At 43.8% G+C, this 13,525-nt stretch overlaps 1 protein-coding gene and 1 non-coding gene across 7 annotated transcripts in view; one reads left to right on the top strand and one right to left on the bottom strand.

Moving 5' to 3' along the window:
• Positions 1-6,879, top strand: part of ARHGAP19 (Rho GTPase activating protein 19) — a 92,010-nt gene extending 85,131 nt beyond the window's left edge. For all 6 annotated transcript variants that reach the window (XM_053909791.1, XM_053909790.1, XM_053909788.1 and 3 more), the window contains one exon: positions 2,936-6,879. In XM_053909791.1, the coding sequence (XP_053765766.1) occupies positions 2,936-2,940 (5 nt within the window). In that variant the 3' untranslated portion in view covers positions 2,941-6,879. The remainder of the gene's footprint in view (positions 1-2,935) is intronic.
• Positions 6,880-9,515: 2,636 nt separating this feature from the next.
• Positions 9,516-9,600, bottom strand: TRNAQ-UUG (transfer RNA glutamine (anticodon UUG)). The gene has a single exon. It is a non-coding gene; the product is annotated as a tRNA-Gln (tRNA).
• Between the last annotated feature and the right edge of the window lie 3,925 nt (positions 9,601-13,525).

Genomic DNA, 13,525 nt, shown 5'->3' with positions numbered 1-13,525 from the left:
AAGGCATTATTCCTCTGGCCCAGGAAGACCATTCATTCTCTCTGAGCTTGTTTCCTTCTCTGAAAATAAGGATAATAGTTATATCTAGTTCACAGATATCTTGTGAGGCTTCATTGAAATAGTGTTTTAGAAGCATTGACAAGTAGTGCTAGTGTGACTACAGAAAAATGGTTGAGACTTGGTCTTATTTTAAAAGGCTCCTGTGGCAGATGAAGTGATCTCTGGTTTGACATGTGCACTTTACTAATGAGACCTGAGCATAATTATGATTTGAGATATCAGCAATAGAAAGAGAACAAAAATCCAATCCTTATGGATAAATCTTTATTCTTTTCTAAAAGATTAGATTTCAGTATAGTCTTTTTTAAAACTTTTATTGATTTTATTTTTTTTAAATTTATATCAAAATTAGTTAGCATATAGTGCAACAATCATTTCAGGAGTAGATTCCTTAATGCCCCTTACCCATTTAGCCCATCCCCCCCTCCCACAACCCCTCCAGTAACTCTCTGTTTGTTCTCTATATTTAAGAGTCTCTTCTGTTTTGTCCCCCTCCCTGTTTTTATATTATTTTTGCTTCCCTTCTCTTATGTTCATCTGTTTTGTATCTTAAATTCCTCATATGAGTGAAGTCATATCTGTCTTTCTCTGACTGACTAATTTCACTTAGCATAATACCCTCTAGTTCCAGCCATGTAGTTGCAAATGGCAAGATTTCATTCTTTTTGATTGCCTAGTAATACTCCATTGTATGTGTATACCGCATCTTCTTTATCCATTCATCTGTCGATGGACATTTGGGCTCTTTCCATACTTTGGCTATTGTCAGTAGTGCTGCCATAAACATTGGGGTGCATGTGTCCCTTCGAAACAGCATACCTGTATCCCTTGGATAAATACCTAGTAGTGCAATTGCTGGGTCGTAGGGTAGTTCTATTTTTAATTTTTTGAGGAACCTCCATACTGTTTGCCAGAGTGGCTGCACCAGCTTGCATTCCCAGATTTCAGTATAGTCTTATTCCTTATCCTTGAATGAATTATCTGAGCTCTTTTTCTTTCCATCTTCGGACTTAAAGGAGGGGCTGTCTGATTGAGGCAAGTTGGGTGTTTGAGTTATGTGTGTCTAAATATTTTTACCTAACCTATAATCCATGAATCAAAGCTAAGTATAAGTTATTTTTGAAGGATACATTGTTTTGTATCAATTATACCTTTTGTGGCTTTCATTTTTTAAAATAATCAAGAAATAGTAAGTCTTTTTATATTGACAGTTCTACTTTCAGGAGAGAGAAATAAGCCAGGTTCAGGGTGCCTGGTTGGCTTAGTTGGTTGAGCATCCAACTTTGACTCAGGTCATGAGCTCATGGTTCCATTAGTGTGTTCGAGCCCTGCATGGGTTTCAATATAACTAGATTTTTTGATGGTGATTTTATAAAAGGAACAAATATTATTTGAGGGAAATAATGTAATTTAATTATCATCATCAAGAACACACTCTAGGAGCGCCTAGGTAGCTCAGTCAGTTGAGCATCTGACATGATTCTGGCTCAGGTCATGATCCCAGGGTCATGGAATTGAGCCCCGCATCAGGCTGAGTGTGGAGCCTGCTTAAGATTCTCTCTTTTTCTCCTTCTGCCCCTCCTACCCACCTTACATGCACCTGCGCTTTCTCTCTAAAATTAAAAAGGAAAAAAAAAAAAAAAGAACATGCTCTCCAAAGAGATTTATTTAGCAGAGGGTTTCTCAACCTGCTTCTGTGGACATTTTGGGTCAGATAATTCTTTGTTGTATGAGCTACCCTGTACATTGTACCATGGTTAGCACATCCCTTAGTCTCTACCCATTAGATGCCAGTAGCACCCTCCCCCCAGTTTTGACAACCCAGAATGCCTCCAAACATTGCCAAGTGTCCTCTGGGGACCCCCAGATGAGAATTGCTGATGTAGCACTTCCTTATTAATAAGCATTACTTTCAGTAGTTAGAATCTTACCCATTCTTCAAAGCCTAACCTGAACCACACATCTCCCCTTTGAAACCTTCTTTGGCTAACCCAGCCAGATGTGCGTTTTCCTTTGGATTCTTGTGGACACTACTAAAATGTTGACATTTAGTATGATTTATCGTCATTATTTACTTCACTTGTATCATCTAATATCTGTAGCTAGTTTCTTTTCTGAAAGACAGGGCCAGACTTAAGAATATATTTGTGGTCTCCTGTCTCCTGTTCTTTTTCTCCCAGTAATGACATCTAGTAGGCATTTAGTAAACATTTGCTGGTGAGAGGCGTAGTAGTGGTAAGAACATGAGCTCTGCATTCAGTTAGGCTTTGGTTCATTTCCCAGCTTTGCTGCTCAATAGCTATTTATCTTGGGGCAAGTTAACTTGTGTAGGCTTCAGATTCTTCACCTGTAAAATGGCAAGAGTGTTATCTCATGCACAAATTGTTATGAAGATAAATGAGATAAGGTATATAAGAAACTCAGAGCAGTAAAGTGGTAGCTTTTATTGTCATTACATTTTTTAATTTAATTTAATTTAGTTTAATTTAATTTATTTATTTTTAATCTTTATTTTTTGAGAGGTGGGGGAGGGGCAGAGAGAGAGGAAGACACAGAATCCGAAGCAGGCTCCAGGCTCTGAGCTGTCAGCACAGAGTCTGATGTGAGGCTCAAACTCATGAACCATGAGATCATGACCTGAGCCGAAGTTGTATGCTTAACCAGTTGAGCCACCCAGGTGTCCCAAGTTGTTACAATGAACTGAGATTAGGGCAAGTGGACAAAGTGATGTTTATTTGATAGAGAGTCAGAAATTCTCAAGCTATTGAACCTTCAGTTTGTAGAAATATTAAGTGTAGATTCTCTAGCTTTTAGGTGGGATGTTTGCAAAAAGAAATGTTTATAAATGTGCTTAATGTTCTTGTTTTTCTTTCAGCCTAGGGTTCCCCTAAAGGATCCAGAGTTCTCCTGTTGTCCACCCAGAATTTTCTCTTTAGTGGGCCAGGTATCATTACCGCTCGTGGAGAAGCTTGGACTTGCAGCCTGCTTGCTGCATTTTGAATTGTGAGAGTCACCTAATCCTGTGACCTGACTGACACCTCTAACCCCACTCACTGGATAATGTCTATAGACTCTGCCTACTGAATGAGTGCTGGCATCTCTCTCTTTCTCTCTCTTTGAAAATATCATGGGGAAACCACTGAACTAGCCAACCAGCTCACACAGCGCAGTAAATGGGCAGGACCAGGTGGGCTTCAGTGCTCATTCCATGTATTTGTTCAGGCAGATATTATTTTTAAAAATATGAAAGTTGTGCTCAACTGTCAGTGATTTTTTTAAAAAGTACTGTCAATCCTAGTGGGTTGATACTATTTTTAACTGATATTTGGGGCTTTTCTCTGTTTTGTTAGTGTTGGGGGTATTTTGGTTGTTTCTTGTTTGTTTGTTGTTGTCTTTTTTAAAGCCATTTTTCGGATAGGTACTCTAAATTGCCTCTAAGACAGGTATCTTTCCCTTCTTTTTCACCTTAAGCTTTGGGAAAGCTCTTTGTCTCATGAGGCTGTACTCCTCAATATCATTTGTGTCCAAAGAACTTAACAGCTTTCCCGGAAATTTACAAATTATTTCTTGGGCCTGAGATTGCAGGGTATTTGGCCTGTGGCATTGAAAAGGGAGAATTCAGAATGATAGAATATTTTAACAAATGTCATTTGTTAAACTTTGTCTCTTCCTCCCTCCTTGCATCTCTCCCTCCTTCCCTCTCTTCCCCTTTCCTCAGTGATGCCAAAGTAATTGTGTGGTTGCTGAACTCGTCTCCTTCATTCAGTCTCCTCTCACCTAAAACATCTCTGGTGCCAGTACTTCTGTGCCAAATCACTGTGACTCAAGGAAAGTCACTGACGGCTTAATAGAGGTTTGCTGATACATCTGAGTGTAGTCGAAGCTCTGGAGTGTGACTAGGATGGGGCCAGCTGGCTTTATGACCGTGGTGACTCCTTGTGGATGGGATTATATTGCATCCTTCTAAGGGATGGTGTGTGCCGGCTGGACTGTCTCCTGAGAGCAAGCTGGAGCCACAGGGAGGAAGCCAGCATCACTCTGCAGGGCTGGGAGGATTTAAAGGAGCATCCTTTAAAGGCATCCTTTGTTCTCCTTTGGAAGCAGTTAAGGCTTATCACCAGTGCTTGAGGAGGGTTGCTGCGCTGCCCCCTCCTCGTCAGGATGGGCAAGGGAGTGGTCTGGAGGTGGGGCTGGGGCTCTGACCTGGTTGGGGATGTTCACGTGCATTGGAGGTGAGCGGTGGCATGGCTTTGATCCGGTGTGCGGACTCACTGCCCGGAGAGCGGTGTGTGGCCGGCGAGGACGTTCGGAGCGGGCCTGCTCTATTAAGCTGCGCGGCTGCTCTTGCCCTGTGCTGGAGCTGAGTCAGGCTCTGTGCGGAAGCAGTTGCCCGGCAAAGTATGATTTGCTGACTATCTTCAAACTATTGAAAAAGCTGTGTTTCTCCTGAAACAGAAGATGACTCTGCGGGCAGCATGCTTCGGTTTTGTGTCCAGGTGTCAGTCCTCTTCCGTGCCTCCTGTTTCATTTGCTGCTGTAACAGCAGTAGTGAAGGGAAATGTAAAATTTGGCTTTCCAATTCAATGGATTGTGAACGGTAGATGGTGAGGAGTATAAACCTATATAGAATCCCTTTTCTCTAAAACAGTTTTATGTCATTCTTAAAAATATTTTTAGCAAATTCACTTATGTAGATTTCTATTTGGCTTTTTTCTCATTGAGAAAATAAGCACCAGCTACCAGTGAATGCAAACAGATGCTGCTTTTGGTATGACCAGACTGAAGTAATGCTCTCCCTTAACTCTGTAGTTCATTTCTTTATTCGTCTAAATGTTTCATCTCAGAGTGGCGTGGTCAGTTAAACACGCCTGGCATCAGGTGGAGAGAGCAGGGCAGTGACCTGATAGCTCCCTCTCATCAGGTTTGTTCTGGCGTTCTATTTGAGGAAGGTGGCTGAGATTTAGGAGACTTTCTTTGCTTGGATGGAATTGATACCCCAGGGTAGTGTTCTGGCACCAGGATGGTGAGAAAGATGCTTGTCACACGCACATGCTTTTATATAGCTCGCTCCCTTGGGCAATTTGTGTGTATTCGGGTATGTGTGTTTCATTTAAGTTATTTATTAAATATACTTTCCCTTGCTTAAAGGGTGTGATAGGTAATTTTTTAATAGAAGCTGTGATCCAGTTGGAATCCAAATTTGAGAAATAAACAGCATAACCTTCTGCCTTATAATATGTAAGCGTTCTAATCCTGTGGAATCTTACGGAGAACTCAAAGACAAAAGCCCTTTGTCATTTGCCACAGAAGGGTACTGTCTCCCTTCTGACTTGGTGGGCGGGTATTCTTGAGCCAGTATTTAACAGTTTTTTAATCTATAAGATGTTTTTTTAATCTGTTATGTTTATTTTTCATGTTGGAACAGTCTCTTTGGGAATGCCTCTTCGTATGATTTTTAAGATTTCATTTCTTTCTGGGGTCAGTTGCGATGGATTCTGATATGTCAGTGCAGGGCAGTGTATTTGTGCCAGTGGGCATGAGCATGGAAACACAGAGCACCGCCTTGGTTCACATCACTGGGTGAATCAGTGAAAACCATAGTCACTGGGGTTTCTAACCTTTTATAATGACAGACTTTTGCACTGGGACCAGTGAGTCTGGTTTGAAAAACTCCACTGCCGCAGCGAAAGAAGATTAGAAGATACTGATGATACCTGAGTGCCAAAACATGTCAAAGGAGATGGTTGTTTACAAATCGTAACTGAAGCGGCAGTTGGTCCTCCACACACTCTTCACCCTGGATATCTTTCTAGGGTCTGTCAGGAATGACAAGGGAGCACCCTTGGGAAATGGAGCAGTGCAGGGCTGTTGACGGCGATGACCACTGCAGAGGCAGCTCTTTGTTGGCCTGTGAGGAAGCCAGCAGATCCCAGAGTGTCGGAGCAGAGCCTTTCCTCCCAGATAGCAGTGTTTTTGTGCTGCTTCCCTCGCAGGAGCCTCTGTTAGGATATGGTTTAAAATACTGCCTCCTAGGAGAAGCTGTGGTCATCGCAACTGTGCCTCGCAGTGACCAGCTGTGTGGCCCATGCTTACCTGGGGCAGCCATCTTTGGGAATGGACTTCTCTAGACTCTCGCTGCTTCCTTACTTCACACAGGGCCTCATGCAAATGCTGGAAGGTCCTTTCTAAGTAGATTTCCCTTTTCCCAGGGAGAACCTCATCCCTGTCCCCTCCACCCTGAAGCTTTTGTACTGAAGACAAGACCTTGATCTAAACCTGGATACCGGCATTTGGCAAGATTGCTCTAGAATCTGGGGAAGATTTGGGTTCCTAAGATGCACAAGCTTTTCAAACCAGTGGTAATTAACCCAATCTAAAACTCCCCAGGGAAAAGCTAGCTTCCCTAGCAGCCAATGCCAACGTGTAGTGGAGAGTCAGTGCAGGAGCTAGTGAGGAGGTGGGGTGGTAATAGTCTGAGCGCATGCGTTGCCATGGAAGCTGGAGTGTGCGAGGCCACAGCCTGGGGGCTAGAGAGCCATTGAGCAGAGCACTCGCCCACACTTGCTGGGAGCCTGGCAGAGCCTATTGGGAAAAAAACGCTCCTGCCCCGGGGCCCTTCATAGCAGGGGCTGCCCTCCCATTCTCCCTGAGCTCCCTCAACACGGAAACAAGGTTTCTTAACTGTTTCACCATTTTTTGTATATCATTCTTATTTGACTATATATCGGATATATCTATGTAACTGTAAAGAAACAACCATATGCACTGTCTTTTTTATTCATGTAATATTCTGAAATTAAATCTTTTGTTTCATATCCATAGGCTTTGACTGGTCTCTTAATTCCAATTTTCACTGATAGATTATCTTAAGGAGAGATTGCTTCTTAAAAAATTTTTTCTCCTTAGTTTTATTGAGATATTGACAAAGAGGTTGGCCTCTTATTCTGAGGAATATGAAACCTGTCTAAGAAAATCACCTCTGGCTTGTTTTCTAGCTGAGTAGATGAAGTTCACTGGGAGTGGGGCTTTTGGCTGATAAGAAATGGGATTGGAACCTCTGGGAAGTCTGAGCTTTCTGGTGTCCTGTGGTTGAGTCTAGAATGTTTTGCACAGATTCAGTCTCTCACATGATTTTATTTCCTTGTGTAAAGATAAGGAATGACGGGGTGCCTGGCTGGCTCAGTTGGTGGAGCGTGTGACTCTTGATCTCAGGGTTGTGGGTTCGAGCACCACATCAGACGAAGAGATTACTTAAAATCTTAAAAAAAAAGGGAATGACGGTTATAATGACAGTAAAAACCGATTGATATTTTCATCTAGGGTAACAAGTTGAGGTGTTTAGACAACCTGGTTGAAATGTTTCTGCCACTTATGACGTATATGACCTTGGGGATGTACCCTCATCTGTAAGGTGGGGATAATGGCATCTTGTCTCAATAATGCTATGTAAGGGCTTGGGAGATGTAAGGGCTTGGCAAAAAGTCTTTTTTTTTTTTTTAATTTTTTTAATGTTTATTTACTTTTGAGAGAGAGGGAGAGACAGAGGCACGAGTAGGGGAGGGGCAGAGAGAGGGAGACAGAATCTGAAGCAGGATCCAGGCACTGAGCTGTCAGCACAGAGTCCGATGCAGGGCTCGAACTCACGAACCGTGAGATCATGACCTGAGCCAAAGTCAGACGCTTAACCAACTGAGCCACCCAGGTGCCCAATTTTTTTTTTTGAAGTATTTAATTTATTTTTTATTTTTTAAAATTTACATCCAAATTAGTATATAGTGAAGCAATGATTTCAGTAGATTCCTTAATGCCCTTTACCCATATAACCCATTCCCCCTCCCACAACCCCTCCAGCAACCCTCGGTTTGTTCTCCATATTTATGAGTCTCTTTTGTTTTGTCCCCCTCCCTGTTTTTATATTATTTTTGTTTCCCTTCCCTTATGTTCGTCTGCCCCAATTTTTTTTTAATGTTTATTTTGAGAGAGAAAAAAGTGCAAGTGGGGGAGGGGCAGAGAGAGGAAGAGAGAGAATTCCAAGCAGGCTCCATGCTGTTAGTGTGGCTCGAACTCACAAAACATGAGATCATGACCTGAGGTGAAACCAAGAGTCGGACACCTAATTGACTGAGCCACCCCGGTGCCCCTCATAAGAAGTTTTAGTCTGTGGGTCTGTGATTGTGCTTTGGAACATTGTTCGCCCTTGTAATTCTATGTAAAATTTTGTGTACATTTGAATTTTTCTAAGGGAGAGATTTTGTAGCTTCCACAAGAATCCCAGAGGAGTCCTTGACCACTAAAATACCGAGAACCACGAGCCTTCCACTCTGCCTGGCAGATGGCAAGTATTCATTAGATGTTAATTCTCTCTCTGTCTCTGCCAAGAATACATTTTATAAGCAGCAGGTTATTGATGCTGACATAGTTATTTTTGATAACAAAGGAGTTACTTAAATCTGTACTGAAATAAAACCGCTGCAGTTGTCTTTACTCCATTACCTACCCATGTGCTCCTCGTTTGCCATGTAGGCTCCCTGGGTGCTGCACAGAACTGTCTCTCTCCCCAGCCCCCGGGGGCCAACTCATATATTATTTACTCTAAAGAAAGGAGCCACATCTTTTTCCAGAGAGTGAATCATGGAGAGACTCATAGATAGCACATGGGAAACTGAGTAATGCAAAAGAAAAGAAAAAAGTGTGGAGGAGACGAGTTATTTTGAAAAATAGGAGGAGGTTCAAAATGTCTAGTACAGTGCTGGGCACATTATCTATACTTGAATTGTAGAAAGGAATGAAGAAGCCAGATATGCATTAAATAGCAGAAAGGGAAGATGGGAAACAGAACTGGGAAAAGGTTTCCTTAGCCTCCCCTTCCTTCTGGGCTAGTTCTGTGGCCTCTGTCCCCTGGGGTGGGCTGCCCGCTTTTTGCTCCTACCTACATCTCTGAATTAAAAGCATACGGTGGGGGTGCCTGGGTGGTTCAGTTGTTTGAGCGTCCGACTTCGGCTCAGGCCATGATCTCACAGTTTGTGAGTTTAAGCCCTGCAACGGGCTCGTGGCTGTCAGCGCAGAGCCTGCTTGGGATCCTCTGTATCCCTCTCTCTATGCCCCTCCCTTGCTCTCACGGTCTCAAAAATTAAAAAATGAAAAATAAGTAAAGGCATATGGCAGTGGGGATGGTAAGGAGCCTGAACCCCAGGCTAGAGGGTTGTGGTGTGGAGTTCATCATGATTGTTTAGATATTTTTAAGTCCCAGCCCCTTAATTTCTCCATGAAAAGCAAAAACAAAAATTGGGGTGGAGCAATGGCCAAGATTTGTTCCAACTTGATCATTAACATCTTTTTTTTTTTTTTTTTTTTAACGCTTATTCATTTTAGAGAGACAGAGAGTGAGCAGGGGAGGGGGAGAGAGGGAGACACAGAATCCGAAGCAGGCTCCAGGCTCTGAACTGTCAGCACAGAGCCCGACGTGGGGCTCGAACCCACAAACTGTAAGATCATGACCTGAGCCAAAGTCAGATGCTCAACCGACTGAGCCACCCAGGCACCCCGATCATTAGTATCTTTTATCAGCAGCATCTGGTGCCCAGACCCCAAGTCTTCTACCTTGGAACCGGGATGGAGGTTAGCAGGAGGAGCCACTGGTGTCATTGCTAGCTTCCGCTTTCGTTCCCAGAAATAATCCTTTTAAAATTTGTGGTGCCTTGGTACTGAGGACTGCTTAATTCAGTTGAACCACAGAGAAAAGAAACAGACTGTCTAAAGGTTGTTAGTGCAGAAGCCGTTCGTCAACATTGGTGTAGGCAAGTAAAGGTTGCTTTTAAGAGCTGCTCCTGTCCATGAACTTCCCAATTTCCCATCTTGAAATAAGACTATGGTAGGGGCTCTAAGGAGTTCAAGCCTCCCGTGAATGAAACACTAATGCCACCATTTATCAAGTACTTACAACGTACGAAGCCTCGTGCTAGCCAACGAATGCCTTATCTCACTAAAGTCACACGTGTCTGTAAAGTATTGTTCTCTCCAATTTTATAATAGGAGACATAGGAAGGGTTTAATGTATCCAATGTCAGCTAAAAAGCAGTAGAGTCAGGATTAGCATGCAGGGCTGCCTGACTTCAAGAACTGTGGTCTCATACAGGAGTTACACATCCAGTGTCTAAAAGAGCCAGGAGGGAAATACAAGGTTGTGAAAACAACTGCTTCAAGAGATTGAAAAACGGCATAGGAGCCAAATACAACTCCTCCACAGCCTGGATTTGGCCCACGAGCTCCACTCGGCATCCTCTGTGTGACACTGCTGTGCATCTCCTGGCGGGGCCCTGGGTCTGCGTAGGATGTTCTCCTGAGCTTCTCAGTGCTGGCTCTGGGAGACAGGAGGCGTGCCTGTCAAGAATGGCATTTGGATGCAGGAGGGGGGTGTCCACCATAACCACCCCCTTCCCCTGACTGCTGGGAACTGCTCATTTCTTTGCTCTCTCACAGGCACTGTTGGATATGGTAACCCCTCATCTTAAAAGGATATCGAGAACCTGAAATATGGCAGTCTGAACTGCGATGTGCTCTCCGTGTGAAATACACCCCAGAATTCAAAGCCTTAGTAAGGAAAACAGCATGTGAAAATGTCTCCATTTTTATAAGAATTACATGTTGAAATGATATTTTGGATATCCTGGGCTAATAAATTATACCACTAAAATGAATTTTACTTGTTTCTTTTTTTTTACCTTTTTAATTAACATGGTCACTGGAAAATGTTAATTTACGTAAATGGCTCATGTTATAGTGCTGTGTTCCAGAGCCTCTGGGGCTCTAATCCTAAGCTGTCCTTTCTTTCCCAGAACCTACTCCTCAACTCCAGTGGCATCTGTGGCCACATCTTCTCTTTTCCTTTAGTCATGAGACCATCCTGGAGAGGGGAGGGAAGGTCACAGGAAAGGTGGTAAAAGGTTTAGCCTCCGGCTCTCCGGGATTGGCTCCTGCCTGCTATGGCTGGCCATGGGAATGCCTCTGCTCCTGGTGCGCACAGCCCTGGGGGCTGCTGGGATTTGCTACAAGGGGACTTCAAGTCAGGGTGTGCACTGAGCACGGCCTGCTTCTCCCAGAGGCGATGCTGCCCTTCAGTGTTTGTCCGTGTTGTGATCCGTCAAGATCTTTTTTAAGTTAATGAATTCATAATAAGGTGTGTGTGTGTGTCCTGTAGTTTCTATGTGGATAAAAATGTAGCTGTAAAGTGTAGAAACTGAAATTTGTGGGTGTTAAGGGTCTTCATCTTCCCAAATGCAGGGAACTAGTGACGAATTCTCTAAAAGCAAAGGAAGAGGAAGTTGTGCTGGTCAGAGCAGGAAAGAAAACGTTAAAAATGTAACCTCCTTCCTCATGACCAACTGTCTTGGGCATAAAACACCCATTAATTTCTCTGTTCAGCTTACAGGCCTGGGGCCAGGGCCTTCTGCCGGCCCAGATGAAAAGCCACTGGGATTTACTGGAAACCTAATCACCCAGTAATCCAGGCTTTATTAAGTACTTTAATGTAACTGGAATTGACCATTAATGAGAGGTCTTGTACTGCAGCCACTTCTTGAACGCTTGCTGTGGGAATTGTGTGCAATGAACCAGGAAGAGGAGGAGAATGGAGAGGAGAGGCATGGCCGTCTTTTTTGTCACTGCTTCCCTCTTCCATGGAAGCACAAAAGCCTACTCTTTCCAGAGCAATCTAGAAACCATCTGGTATGGAGGAAAAGGGGATATATTTAGTCTCAGGCAAATCCTTTGCAGAGACAGAATCAGCGCCTGGCAGAGCTATTTGGGACTCAGGGACAATGGCGCCCTCTCAGGGCCATTGTGAGGAGGGGAAGGGGTTGGAAGCATACCACCAGATTCCCCATGCCCACTTGAGCCAGGGAGCTAGCTCCTTTGTCTCTGATTTACAGTAAGAATTTATATAAATAAGGAGCCTGAAAGCCATCAAACTAGCTCACAAATGATGTTTTACAGATAGAAATGGAGATTTGGAAAAATAGTGACTCAGGCCTGAGGTGATACATCCAGCGAGTGGCAGTGAGTGCCAGTGTATAGAATTGAATTCATCTTTCCTTTTATTTTATTTTTAAAAATTATTTAATTTTTTAGAGAGTGTGAGTCGGGGAGAGGGGCAGAGGGAGAGAGAGAGAGAATCTCAAGCAGGCTCCATGCTCAGCAAGAGCCCCATGGGGAGCTCGATCTCAGGACCCTGGGATCATGACCTGAGCTGAAATCAAGAGTTGGGCACTCAGCCATCTGAGCCACCCAGGCACCTTCATCTTTCCTTTTAAAGCAACTCTAAGCATACAGTTGGATAAGATGTATACATCCCTGTAACCACCACCCCAATTAAGATGTACGATATTTCCATCATTCCAGAGAGTTCTGTCATGCCACTGTACAGTCAATCCCCATGTGCCTGCCCCAGGCTACCATCTCATTTCTATCACTGGAAATTCCTTTTTGTCACTAATTCCGTTGCCTAGTTTGCAGTTGGGGTATTGACTAAGTAAGCCTCCTTTCACTGCCTGGCTGACTTGAAACATCTGAGTGTTCCCACGTGGAGGAGAGAGGACCCTTGTTACTGTTTCTGAGACCAATGGCAGGAAAGAGTGAATCTGGCTTGTGGAAACCAGAGTTCTTGAAGGCAGGAGCTGTTCCTTATTTTCTGTTTCTGCAATACCAGAACAGTACCTGGAACATAGGAAGCTCTTAGTGAATGTACTTAGTAAATGTATCTGTCCAATAATGGAATGGTTATCCATTGGAGAAGCTGTTCTGTTCCTTCCTGGTTAAAAATGTGCTGGTAGTGGTGGTGCCTATCGCTAACGAACACAAGTGAGTTTGAGTTTCTGACCTTGAGGGATAGACACAGGGCAAGAGCTGTGTCTCTTCCTGTGTTCTGTTCCTTCCTGGTTAAAAATGTGCTGGTAGTGGTGGTGCCTATCACTAACGAACACAAGTGAGTTTGAGTTTCTGACCCTGAGGGATAGACACAGGGCAAGAGCTGTGTCCAGTCGTCTTGGCTCGGCCCCAGGGGCACAGTGCAGTGGGAGAGATGTGGTAGGTGGTAGGTAGGTAGCTGAATGCTGTGGAAACAGAGGGGAGCGGCATAGAATCCGACTGGGAGATTTGGGGAAGCTTTTCTGGAGGGCACATGTCATGAGGGATGGTGAGGAGTAGCCTGTGGAAAGGGATTTTGGTGCAGGAACCAGCCTAAGGCATGGCAACTTGAGAGACCACGGTCATGTGACATAATTGCTCTGAGTGGGAAAATGGAACGTATGTGGCCCCTGCAGTTGTTGTCATCCTAAGATTCTGTAAGTAGCGGGGTTTAGCTGAATGGCCACAAGTGCCCCAAAATACCCACACACATTTGAGGTTTGGGTCAGAAAATGCTCTGAAAATGGCCATTTTCTGCAACAAGGTTTTGCATCCTGGGAACAGA

Source organism: Panthera pardus, unplaced genomic scaffold (assembly GCF_024362965.1).
Source record: "Panthera pardus isolate Hobbes unplaced genomic scaffold, ASM2436296v1 HiC_scaffold_22, whole genome shotgun sequence".
Classification (NCBI taxonomy): Eukaryota; Metazoa; Chordata; class Mammalia; order Carnivora; family Felidae; genus Panthera; species Panthera pardus.
This window is presented reverse-complemented; position numbering and strand designations above follow the sequence as displayed.